At 50.5% G+C, this 12,880-nt stretch overlaps 3 protein-coding genes across 3 annotated transcripts; 1 reads left to right on the forward strand and 2 right to left on the reverse strand.

Annotated features, from left to right (window-relative positions):
• Positions 1-7,538: 7,538 nt before the first annotated feature.
• Positions 7,539-8,517, reverse strand: BDP81DRAFT_443388 (uncharacterized protein). The gene is made up of 2 exons (XM_060591728.1): positions 8,152-8,517; positions 7,539-8,082 (listed from the first exon to the last, which is right to left on the reverse strand). Exons 1-2 carry the CDS (start codon positions 8,405-8,407, stop codon positions 8,009-8,011), a joined length of 330 nt encoding a protein of 109 aa, XP_060437519.1. The 5' UTR covers positions 8,408-8,517; the 3' UTR covers positions 7,539-8,008.
• A 1,079-nt stretch (positions 8,518-9,596) lies between these two features.
• BDP81DRAFT_511911 (kinase-like domain-containing protein) lies at positions 9,597-11,566 on the forward strand (the record flags this gene model as incomplete). Its single annotated transcript, XM_060595780.1, has 5 exons — positions 9,597-9,631; positions 9,739-10,410; positions 10,475-11,275; positions 11,369-11,491; positions 11,546-11,566. The coding sequence occupies exons 1-5, from the start codon at positions 9,605-9,607 to the stop codon at positions 11,564-11,566; spliced, it is 1,644 nt and encodes a 547-aa protein (XP_060437520.1). The 5' UTR covers positions 9,597-9,604.
• A 341-nt stretch (positions 11,567-11,907) lies between these two features.
• Positions 11,908-12,353, reverse strand: BDP81DRAFT_174517 (uncharacterized protein). The gene has a single exon (XM_060582200.1). The coding sequence runs from the start codon at positions 12,296-12,298 to the stop codon at positions 12,032-12,034; it is 267 nt and encodes an 88-aa protein (XP_060437521.1). The 5' UTR covers positions 12,299-12,353; the 3' UTR covers positions 11,908-12,031.
• Between the last annotated feature and the right edge of the window lie 527 nt (positions 12,354-12,880).

Raw genomic sequence — 12,880 nt, forward strand, 5'->3', positions numbered from 1 at the left:
CCAACTAGCTACTCTATCAGGTATCAAGTGGCTTGCTAAAGAGCGGCCAAGACGCCAATATAGACGATGGTGGAAACAAGAGGCAACTCCCCGCTATACCCAACTAGGGCTCAAGGCTACCCTTGCTTGCCCTCCTGAACTTGGCCTCCCTAGGGCTGCCCTTCATCACCTCCTCGCGGCACGGTCAGGCCACGGGGACTTTAAACAATATCACCAACGCTTTAACCACACAGAAGCACTACTCACCTGCTCCTGTGGATGGGTTAAGGAGGCAGACCATCTAGTCTACTGCCGAAAGACCCTACTGAGGAGGCAACAGTGGCCCACCCTCTACCCCTACAGCCGCCAGGAGCCCGTAGGACCTATAGGGTCCCTCGATCGCTACTTCAAGGGGCTAATCACTGACTCTGAAGGCTTCCAGGCCTTCCTCTGCGTGACAGACTTCTTCCAGAAGATCTGCCCGCGGTACTAGGAGATAGGTCATAACCTATCCTCCAAACGACAAACTACCTCTATTAAGAAACCAGATGGCTATAACGGAACTAGGGCACCAGTGGGAACTAGGGATGGATAGAACACATAGTAGCTCACGAGCAAGATTTGGAGGACGTCAGGATACGGCGTGTACTATATAGTATATAGCTAGAGCCTGCGACCCTTCACGCCACATACCCTCCGGGAGGTCTGCCGCAAGGGCGGCTGCGCCCTTGCCGCCATGGCGTTAAATAGAACAACAACAACAATGATGAAGTCTCACGCGCCATGTGGGTGGTTTAGTGGAGCCGACAATGCATTCGCGGTCACAGCACCTGATGTGTGTTCAGAATACTTCATGAACATAGATATCTGGTCCCGGGCCTCTTTCATTGAAGAGATGATTATTGAGTGAGAGTATGTATTGGCACAGGGCTCCTCTACGGGAATGCTACAATAGTTGCCACAGACCTAATACACTCGTCGTCCAATCCAAATTCTGAGATGGATAAATCCTTAAGGATGATCACCGTCGCTCTTATCATGCGACTGTACCCAATTGAATAGCACATGCCAGGAAAAGTCGCACCGCAACCGACGCTCACAATTCTCAGCCAGGTCGAGGATTGACCGACGGCCATTTGTGCTGAGTATCGACTCTTGAAGCAAAACAACGTGGTACTTATCAGTGAATTAGCTCGACAATGCTACACATCCACGTTCAATAGACACTTCCTGGTAGACCTGGTAGCATAGTTCCCGATCGTTGTTCGTCAGGATTGAATTCATAATCCGGGCATGTGACGAGATCAGCTCCCGTAAATTCTGAAAACCTCTAGACCATGTGCTATTCTCTAGGTAGTTGAAGTTGGGTTTAGATCGTCCTGATGGTACTAAGATCCCCTCAAGCTTAAATCCCTAGCATTTTAATGCCTTGGATTCTTTATTAATGTACCTTCTGCACATACTGCATATTCACTGACCTTTGCTGGGCGTAGACGAATATTCAACCATAAGAAAAAAGCCGAAACTAGAAAGAAGTAATACAAGAACCAGTAGGTTGTGGAAGACAGATGACAGAAATTGAAAACAAATTTGAGAGATGAGATAATACAGCCAGTGAAAGTATTTAAAATAGCGAGATAACAAAGCTGGAAAAATAATCGATATAGCAGAGGCGTGCTGGGCGAGAGACGCGAGACTCAAGGAAAGGACAAGGTCAAACGCAACTGTCGCAGCGCCACACGTGGCGCTGCCGGTTACTGCCGTACGATACCGCTTTCCACAAGCCCATTACCCGTCTTGTACGGTATATAGATAGGACCCTCATACGGGTCTTCCACTTAGAGGAATCAAGCCACTTTCTACCATACAAGTCTTCCACTTGCTACCTCGCTTTGTGATAGTTATGAGCCCAGCTCTGACTTGACCACAAGCAACAGAAACCCCTACTATTGTGAAGCAGGCTGCAAGTGCCTACTCTCTCTCTCACATACCCCTTCTCGTACAAAACGAAACCATCGTACACGCAACAATGACTACAGTCTCGCTCCCTACCACCAGGAAGCTCAACAGTCCTATGACTATCAATGAGGACTGGCTTCCGTGGTGGAATTCCCTTCGCATTTCGGCTCGCGAACGAGCCGTCTGGAAATATATCGACCCCGACGGCACCGACAGCATCAATTTAGTACGATTACTTCCGTCAATCGACCGCTATGTCCAGGAACGCAACGTACTAGCCGAAGCCGAATTCCTTAAGGCGAAAGCAGACTACGATCAACTCGCAGACAAGACAGGCCATACAGAACCTGCTAGATCACCTCCACACCAGACGAGTCATATCAACATCGTGAACGAATACGTCCTCCTCATTCAGAGCCAAGCGATCGAAAACGGAGATCTCAAGCAGCAAAAGAACGATCTGAACCTACTGTCAGCATGGGTTGAGGCTACCGTCGCGTCGGATATCCTCCAGCCCATCCGAGCTGAGCTCGCCGACAGGAATGGAGACAAGAAACTTGAGCTACGCCAGACGATACAGGCCCTCAAGGACAGGTTCGCTCCGTCGAAAGACGTATCCATGGATCTCGCTCGCGAACGATACCTCAAGGCGATGGATCTCGCAGCGTCGACCGTGGACCCAATGACCTGGCTAAACGAGTGGTACGGCGCCTTCCTGAACGGACAGGCCTATTCCATACCAGAGGTTGAGGGATCTCTCGCGGTCAAGACGTTCTTGCGAGCCGTCCAGCAGCGAATCGCCACATCCTGGGCAACCAGCGAGCTCAACGACATCCACAAACAGGAGCGCCTTCAGACGGGAGTCCGTTTGACCTTGAAGCAGTACGCGGACCTTCTCGGAGACCTCCTACGGACAGACCCGCCGAAGCTCCGTAAAGCGACAGGGGCATACGCAACGCTTGGCAATCAGACAGAGCGATCAAACAAGAGACCCAACCAGAAGTGCCCCTGCGAGCGTAATGTACACCCATGGACCCCGGCCGAGTGCGGATTCGTCGAGTACGCCTACCGCGGCAAGTCAGCGGCATTCCGAGGAACTCTGAGCGACGAAACTCGAGCGGCTATCAGAAAGCGGGTCGAAAAGGGGCATTGGGCCGATCTTCGCAAGACAATCAAAGCAAAGGGGTGGACCAAGGGACAGGGGAGCGAGTCATCTACCACCGAAAGCATGCCAACAAAGTTTGTTGCAGTTACGATCTTACGGAACGACTTTTCCTCATCCCTAGTAGCCTCAACCCCATTCGTGCGAGGTTCGTCTCTTGGCGTATTCTCGACTCCGATTCAACCCGCTCACCCACTGCGCGAATCTACTGTACTGGATAATTGCGGAGGAACCCATCTTGTGAACGACAAATCCCTGCTCGAACCAGGCTCTCTCAAGCCTCCAGGAGACACGCACTTTGTTGAGTCCGGAACGACGGCGTACCCCATCGAGGGATACGGCACGCGCGTGATGAAAGGCGTACTGAACGGCATCGACCTCGTGCTTGAGGACGTCGCGTATGTGCCTGGATTCCACGTCAACATCGCGTCGGAAGGGCTGATTAGACAAAAGAGCGGTCTCTGGTATACGGGATTCGACTGCTCGCTGCGCTGGGGACCGATGGAGAAGCAGAACAACACGATTCTCAAACTCCAGCGTGAAGGAAACCTAGTCTTCTTGCAATACAAGCCGATCTCCCCCTGTCCACAGTCCCCTACGATACGTGACAGACCACCAGTCAGCCTCGCGGGAATAACGCGAATCGACGTGTTCTCAACCTCGTTCCGTACCTCCCGTCAGCCTCCACCGGACCGCGTAGATGACGGTTGGCTTTGGCACCTTCGTACCGGACATTTAGGCCCTGAAGCGCTCTCTCACCTCGCCACCAACACTCGGGGGGTGAGAATCCGTGGTCCTACTCGTATTGAATGCGAGCACTGCGCGAGAGCACACGCCAGCCAGGTTATATCGCGTCGTACGTCAGAACGACGCTCAGTGAGACCGTACTACCGCATCTCATGGGACCTATTTGACTTCACCAGAGGCTTTGACGGCTCTGAATGGCTCCTCCTCATCCGAGACGAGTACTCCGGACGTATCTTCGGCAGCCCACTCGCGAAGAAGACCCACGACGAGGTGTTTACCATCCTAAGACGCTTTGAGGCATGGGTCAGCACACAGCGAGGCCTCCAGATCTGTAAGATTCGGTCAGACAACGAAACTGCGGTTATTGGGATCAAGGGAAGTACAGAGTACGAACGTTGGGCAGCAGACCAAGGGATTGAGCTCGAGCTACCTCCACCCAACACGAAGGAACCTGTCGGCAGTGGCGAACGAACCGGCCTTGAGATCATCACAAAGATCGTCAAGATGCTAGACTCGTCTGGTCTACCATACGAGCTGTGGCCAGAAGTCGGATTCGCAGCTATATACACATACAATGCGAGTCCAATCCAACGTAACGATTGGATATCTCCAATTCAGACAGAGGAACTCTGGTTCCGACAGTACTTCCGGTGGTGGGCGCCAGCGTACGCAGCGGCGCTCACAAGAGATCTGCGACCACACTGGGGCTGGACCTACGCGTACGGCTGTAGAGCGTACCCGCTCATGAGCGAACGAGAGAGAGGGATTAACAGAAGAAGATTCAAAGTAGAACCACGCGCCCATATCGGATACCTCGTAGGGTATGTGCAGAACGCGCACAACCTCTACAGGATCTGGGTGCCCGCGCTACGAAGGGTTGTCATCACACGGAACGTCAGATTCGACGAGACGAAGTTCTATACGAAGAGCGACGCCAGCGAAGCGATCCAACAAACCGAGGCACAAAACGTGGTCTCCGTCATACAAGAAGAGGACCATGTAGCCGACGCCTTCGCCGACATGCTCGGAGTAATCAGAACGATCCAACTGACCTCCAACACGACACCCTCACAGCCGCAAGCTGAAGCCCCTCATCCCCTGCCAATAGAGAAAGCGGTACAGGACGCTGTCCGCTCGAACGATGGTCAGGCGGAACGAGGGCAAACAGGGTTCCTAACTCCCGAGTCAACACCGGCCCCTGAGGACGTACAACCTCTCGCCGAGTTGACCGAAAATCTCTCACTGAACGAGGTACCCGAACACGAAAGTGAACGGGCAGTGGGACCTCGCGATGGAGAAGACGTCGAAGGCCAGTTCGACGTGTCGGAGCCAGGGCACGTAGAAGAACTGGTTGAAGATGTAATTTACGTCCGCGGAAGCTCTCCTTCCGACGACGAGACGGGTCACTCCCGACAGAACGAGCTGGAAGAGTCAGCCTCTCAAGACCTCGCGCGGCCACGCGACGGAACCGAGATCCCACCTCCAGACTCGACGTCTGACGTGCAGCGCGCGCACTCAGACGGCGGCCCAACAAGAAGAAGCGAAAGAGTCAAACGACCTCCCCAACGATTCCACGGAATAGTCGACCAACCCAAACGGAAATCTCGCACCGTAGACTCAGGGGGTGAATCGTCAACTCAAGCCTTCTTCACGCTCCTTCGTGGCGAGCGATACGAGGACTCAATTCTCTCGATGTTCCTGCCTGATCAGCAGCAAGCACGAGACGAAGCCTCATACGGGCACTTCACCCTTCACTCCATGGTGATTGCTGCCATAAGACGGATCGAATGCCGACTACCTCTGCCTCCACTAGGCGTTCGACTCCATAGAGACCACGCCGTACGACCTCCCAACTCTTGGAGAGAGCTTCATAAGCTCCCAGAAGACATCAAACAGTTGTTCCTCGCAGCAGCACGGGAAGAAATTGCCGAGCTGAAGCGAAAGGGCACCTGGAAGGTCGTACGAAGAGAGGACGCGGGCGACTCTAAACCGCTCCCTCTCAAGTGGGTGTTCTCATACAAGTGGGATACAGACAACTACCTCTCACGCTGCAAAGCGAGAATTTGCGTGAGAGGCGATCTCCAACCAAAGGATCCCCTTGAAGACACATACGCCGCAACTCTTGCGGCGCGTACGTTTCGTGTTACCATCGCTCTCGCAGCGAAGTTTGACCTCGAGCTTAGGCTGCTCGACGTGATCAACGCTTTCCTTAACGCGAAACGAGACCCATCAGGCAAACCAGTCGTTTGCGAATTGCCTGATGGGCACAAACTCCATGGCATGGTGGCCACCCTCACACGCGCTCTGTACGGACTGAGGGATGCCCCCCAACTATGGTACACAGAGTTCTCATCAACCCTCCGCAGCCTAGGCCTCGTCCAGTGCAAGGAGGACCCGTGCATCTTCAGGACGACGGACTCGAAGGTATTCGTCGTCTTCTATGTGGATGACATCCTCGTGATGTACCATAAGAAAGACGAACACCTCGGGAATGCAATAATAGACGGCCTGAAGAATGCCTACGAGATGAAGGACATGGGCGAAGCCAACTCGTATCTCGGCATTCGTATCACAAGAGATCGTGCTGCCGGGCACATCTACCTCTGCCACGACCAGTATATCAAAGCAATGGCAGCAATGTTCGGTCTCGACGACGCTTTCGCACCGGCCACCCCTCTTCCGATGGTCGACTTCGTACCGAACGAGGGAACGGCGACCAAGGCCGAAGTGAAGCTCTACCAAGAGATTGTTGGATCAATCCTGTATACGTCAATAATGATCCGACCCGACGTCGCCTTCGCGGCATCTCTGCTGTCAAGATTTCTTACCAATCCAAGCGAAACTCACATCCGCGCTGCCAAACGAGTGGTCAGATATCTCTACCACACCGCGTACTTGTCGATTCGCTACGGAATGGAAGACGGCGCTCATGTCCTCCTCGCAGCAAGTGACGCTTCGTTCGCTGACGACTCAACTCGTCGATCTTCACAGGGATACATCTTCCTCCTCTTCGGCGGAGTCGTCCAGTGGAAGGCGACGCGCCAAAGTACTGTTACTACGTCTACGACAGAAGCAGAGCTTCTGGCCCTCGAACATACTGCGAAAGAGACGATGGCACTCAAGAGGCTCTTCAGGGATATCACCCTCGATCTCGGCGACGTCTGGAACGTGTACTGTGATAATCAGCAAACGATTCGTCTCGTAGTAGGGGAAGGGGAACGTATCTCAACCCGACTCCGCCACGTCGATATCCAGAATATGTGGTTACGACAAGAGCACGCAGCGGGCAGCTTCAAAGTCGTCTACATGCCAACGAATGATATGCCAGCAGACGGACTTACGAAAAACCTACCACGAGCGAAGTTTGAACACTTCCGAGCACTTCTCAACCTACAGGATGTACGGAACGCATCGCCATGCACACCCAGGGGCCAATTATAACGGAACACAACAACCACGACTATTTACTTTTTCATTTGTACTTACCGCATTCACTACAGATCGTTTTGGAATCTGACGATATCGTATTGCAGCCGCGCCCTCGTTCCACACGGGCGCGACTGAGGGGGTGTGTCGCAGCGCCACACGTGGCGCTGCCGGTTACTGCCGTACGATACCGCTTTCCACAAGCCCATTACCCGTCTTGTACGGTATATAGATAGGACCCTCATACGGGTCTTCCACTTAGAGGAATCAAGCCACTTTCTACCATACAAGTCTTCCACTTGCTACCTCGCTTTGTGATAGCAACACACTCCAAGATACTAGTTTAGCAACAACTCAAAATCTCCTCTCCACTCAATCGTCTCCCAGCATACAGTCGGTGATGGCGGAGTCTATGACCCGATGCCCATGACCCTCCATGTGTAAGGCCTTCTTTATTGTCCTGATTAAAGTGAATGACTGCAGAGTTCCTGACCAAGATACTATTACATGAGCACTTAATACAAAGAAATTTCCTTGAGTTGCAATTTCCCGATACCTGTTGGCACGATTGTGTCCTACTACCTAGCACAAAACCTCATCCACCACGGTTGACAATCTTGGTAATACAAATAGAGAAGAAGTAGAAGTTGATTGAAAAGAAACTAAGAAAGCAAACGAACCGCAGCTCAATGGAGGGACAGGCCTAAGGGCAACACAATGATCCCGGAAAATAGTTCAGCAACAACTTAATATTTCTGCTTCACTCAGTTGTCCATCGGCATGTAATCGATAATTGTTATTCTTTAACTGTGCATGAATCGAATCGGTGTCAGTCAGTGGCTTAATTGTATGTTGCTGACTTAATGGGCGACACACCTGCAGCCTGTATTCATCCCCGAATCGGTCTTGCAGAAGCTCTTGCAGCTTTCTTTTGTCGATGTGGCGACCGGCGATCTTAGTCACTTCGTTGTAGGAGCGTTCGGATGAACCTGATGAACCTGACGAAGATGATAAGGATGATGATATAGACCAGAAGCCTGTACTTCGCCAGTGTGAAGCTGGAGAGCAAGGCTCGACATTGGCTTGTGAGGAGTGCGACCTTGGGAAGAGGGAGAAGTTTGAAAATGGGCTCATTCTTGATGAAAGGTCCGTGGCAAATACTCTGTTGCAAGTAGTTTCTCGAGACGAAGTCTCAAATGACGATAATACAATGTTAGAAACCTTTTTCGATTGTATGTACTCAGGTAAGGAAGTAAGTGAATGGGTCCAGAGGTGAGAATGTCAGCTTTCCATCACTTTGGGGGTGGCTAGGTGCTCCATTAAATTACGGCCGCCGGTTTGCATCAGGACTTGCTGTCACCATTCCTGTCCATGGGTTACGCTTGCTTGTAAGACATCAATTTCCCCTCACATGGAACGAAGGGAGGCCCTTGATTGAGGGCTCGTGGTGCTTGTGGTCTCGGAAAAGAGCAAATGCATGATAATCTGGTCAATCACCCGGGAGAAAATAGCTACCTATTGGTAAACTCTTTAGCCACACAATAATGAGAACACCTCCGCGATTGTATATGGAAGGTATCTGAACAAGTTATTTCATTTGAGGGCAGATCTTACCTATACAGTAGACTTGCAGTTCTCGGGGCGTATCCTTGCTGGGCCAATCGTCCGATCGGTCAGCCCTCCAAGAAGAACAAGAATCCGTAGAACATGGTGTGATGAAGCAGGCTCTGCCACTCTGATATTATGACGGCGACGTGCTGCCCACCATTGTCGGTATCCCACACACTCGAGAGCACCTCATTGGCTGAGAACTAAGCAACACCACACCGAATCATGTCGGTTGCGCATTCAAGACCAGGTGGCGCTCTAATTTCATCCGGACATCTAGAATACAAGTTACATGTACATGCTGATGCCGCACTGGATGCGCGCAGAGGTTCAGATTTGAGACCACATGGTCCTCATGCACTTCAAAGTTCACTGCCCCTCAAGTATCAGCTTGATGCAATAAATGCCAGCAGCCTTGGTTATGAAAGCAGCCTTGAAGAGATAATTACTGTCAGCAACGGCCGGCTATGCCTTGGCGCTTGTACGCCTAACGATGTCGAAGACTTCAAGCCACCTGCCTGCAGGAGTGTAATGGATTGCCTGCTGGCCTCACCGAGCGTCAAATAGTCGGCTCTCAAAAGAACACTTCTGTCCCCGTTCAATCTCACTCAACCCAACAATACATCCGAAGTCAATTGTCCCTATCGAATCCAATCACTTGCAGATCATTACGTCGAGCACCAGCCTCTGTACCAATAGTCATTCCGATACGAAGTTCCAAGCATGGATCCAATCCCAGGCACATCAGTCGTACGTAGTCTCACTGCCTCCTGCACGCACATTTCGTTGATTCGACAGAGAGAGCATTTTGTGTGCGGGCATAATCATTTTGCACTGCTGACGATCCCTTCCTGCAGATATTGGAGCACGGCGCCAATATTGCCCCGGACGATATCAAACGGATGCTGACGTCGATCTCGCGAGGAAATCCCGACGAGCCCAAAGAAAACGACGATTCTGGAGACGACTGTAATGGGTTCATACCACGAAATCGGTTGATATCTGTTTTCAACTACAACAACGCACTACAATGCCTATCGGCTTGTCTCTCGTCCAGTGTCGAAACTACAAAAATCGATCTAATCGCTCGCGATATCAGTCCAGAGGATGGAGAGTGTCCTCGGTGTTCAGTCGCAACATGCACTGGATTGAGAATCATCTTCGTAACCTTACTGCTCCTGAACAGGGGTGCGTGTATCTTGGAAATACACAAGTCTGGGGAGAAGATATGTGATAGTACCTGGCCGCTTGATAACCCAAGTAACGAGTGTCCGACCGCCTTAGCTCTCCGGAATATCACACAGTCATTTGAAGTACCAGATAAAGAGTTATTCATCAGCCTCCAATGGCGTATGAGATCTCCTTACTTCAAGACCACAACGCAAGTTTCGCAAGGCGTAAAGCCATTTGAAGTTCGCGATGAGGTAATTCTGCCATGGATAAAGGCTGTGAAGATAGTGGGAAGCGAGCGTGGAAACTTGTCATCTGTGTACAAGATCAAAATTCATGCAGGCCACCACGACGATCATGTGAGTACCCCTATTATCTTCAAGTGCCCTTTCCATCGACCTTTTAACATATATCATATTATAGACATCGAATGGAGGTTGGTTTGCGGTCAAAATTCTCGAGAAAGGCAAGGTGCTCGCCTATGCTGAGGATGTCTTCAAACGCGAGACGGCCGCTAATCAACGAGCCACCCATCCACGAATTGTCCCCCTCCTTGCCGCTTTCAAGCATAGAAATAAGTTTCATCTCTTGTTCCCTTTAGCAAGTGGTGGCGATCTTCAGCAATTTTGGGAGAAATTTGGGCCTCGCCCTGACCTCGGGGGCGAACCAGCCCCATGGTTTTCACCGGAATGGGTAACAGAGCAATGCTATAATATAGCCGATGCACTAGCTACTGTCCACGGTTACTCATCTAATGGAGATGCGGTTGTGAACAGGCCACAGATTCATCATGATATCAAGCCGGAAAATATTCTGTGTTTTGATGATTCAAGGAACGGTGAGGTTACATACAACCTCATGCTGACAGACTTTGGCCTGTCGCTGCTTGCCGATAGCCGATCCACCTTCCGACCAGAGGATATCACAGCAACACTGACATATAGACCCCCTGAAGTAGACATACCTGACGGATCTGATCTGGGGCAGAAGATGGACGTCTGGTGTTTGGGTTGCCTTTACCTCGATTTCGTAACCTGGGCCATTCTCGGCTGGTCTGGAGTAGAAGATTTCGAGGACAAACGCACTGAACGTGACGAAACCGAATCTGGAGGCTCTATATGGATAGAGGATACATTCTTTGCTAAAAGGAAGGTTGCTCAGTATGGCTGGTGCTTTAGAAAGACCTTCAGGAAGGAGGCAAACATCAAGCCTTCCGTCATTTCGGTGAGTACCTCACATGTACTCCCAGAATAGCCTCCTAGTACTAGAGGCTGTTCACCAATACTCAGGCCAAAGACTAACTTGATGTCTGGAAAGCATATGGACGACCTGCGACGTCATGAAATATGCCGTGGTAACATGAAGTTAGGGAAGATTCTTGATTACATCGAGCGGAAGATGCTAGTCGTCAACACCAAAAAGAGAGACGAATCTAGCAAGGTTCGCGAGTTTTTTCAACAGTTGATTTGAAAGCAATGTACTTTAACACAATAGAAATTTCATCATGTCACTTAAAACATCAGCTCAATGATCTTCCACGCAAGGCTGCCGTAATAAGCATGCTTTATTTCGCATTAGCCAAAATTTCAAAAGCACCGAGAATTGAACGCTCCGCGTCTTTGCTAGATGTCTATTTGTATTTTGAGACGTTCTATTCTGTGAATGCATTTTGAATATGTAAGATGCGGGAATTTTGATACTGCAGTCCTAGTATTCTTGTTTGCGAATGGCCATTCAATCTACAGAAAGAAGAGGAAGGGATTCAGTAGAGACCCCTTGGTCAAGCAGTCGACTTTTCCTTGTGCAAGCGCTCGAACTCGTCTTTAAGTTTCTTCACCTCCTCCTTACATTTGAGGTCAATTTAACGAGCTGCATCTCAGTGGTCTTGCTAACGTACCTCAGTCAAATGTCTAGGGAGCTGCATTTGGCATCCGGTTCTATTTGTAAGCTGTGATAGGGTTTAGTTACTGATGCAAAGTCTCACTGAATGGCAGGTAGACTGATCAGTATCTCAAACCGCACCTTTACTGCAATTTGATTCTCGGGTATCCCGAACTCGATAAGCTTTTTTTTCAAAACCTCTTTGTCGATTTTATATCGACAATCCAGGCTGTCAGTCGGTTTAAAATCTTCGGGATCAGACATCTTAGGGCGTTTGCGGAAAAGGAAAACTCTGAGTCTCGTGATCCAAGCTTGGTCTTTGTGGATATCCATGAGGGGCACCGATAACTGCTGCGATGGCAGCATATAAATCTCTCAGCCGGATGTGAGCAATCTGAAAGAGGCTGCACGATGTTATACGTCTCAGGTGTGTGTTTTCTCTGTTTCCAATCGCCACTTCGGCCTTGGCTTTCGATTTCATAAGGCTCCCAGTCATCAAAGTGCTGTTTTGGGCGACGGTTCTCACCGAACTCTATAGGATGCATAATCGTTGTGGCTATGAAAGATAAATATCTGTAAGGCAGAATTCTGCCTTATATTGACTGATCCAATCAAAAGATTGACACCAATATGGAAGTATTGTCCAGCCATGTCTTGGCGAATGCATGTGGTCAAGTGATGGGATTATTGTACAACACATGCATCCCAAGCAACATGGTGGCTTGGAGGCAGGCTGGATGCCACCCACCGCTTGCGCCCTCATCGGTGTTGACCACCGCCCCTGATACTATTGGTTGGATATACGATGATGATGTCCTGAGGTAGAAATATGTACTGCCACACGAGTTGGAATTATTTCGGACGAGAGAAAAACTGCTGGCACATCGTTGGACCGGAGTGCATCTGCATTTGCATCTGCCGTCAGCATCTTGCGGGCTTTTGACTGGA

The sequence above is a fragment of the Colletotrichum phormii genome (assembly GCF_030913505.1).
Source record: "Colletotrichum phormii strain CBS 102054 chromosome Unknown BDP81scaffold_48, whole genome shotgun sequence".
In the NCBI taxonomy this organism is placed as follows: Eukaryota; Fungi; Ascomycota; class Sordariomycetes; order Glomerellales; family Glomerellaceae; genus Colletotrichum; species Colletotrichum phormii.

Bases quoted from the DNA above. Each gene is read 5' to 3' on its own strand.
- BDP81DRAFT_443388 (XM_060591728.1), bottom strand. From the start codon at position 8,407: ATGAGCCCATTTTCAAACTTCTCCCTCTTCCCAAGGTCGCACTCCTCA. The intron at 8,083-8,151 runs AGGTGTGTCGCC...CGATTCATGCAC, and splicing joins CGGGGATGAATACAGGCTGC to AGTTAAAGAATAACAATTAT.
- BDP81DRAFT_174517 (XM_060582200.1), bottom strand. From the start codon at position 12,298: ATGCTGCCATCGCAGCAGTTATCGGTGCCCCTCATGGATATCCACAAA.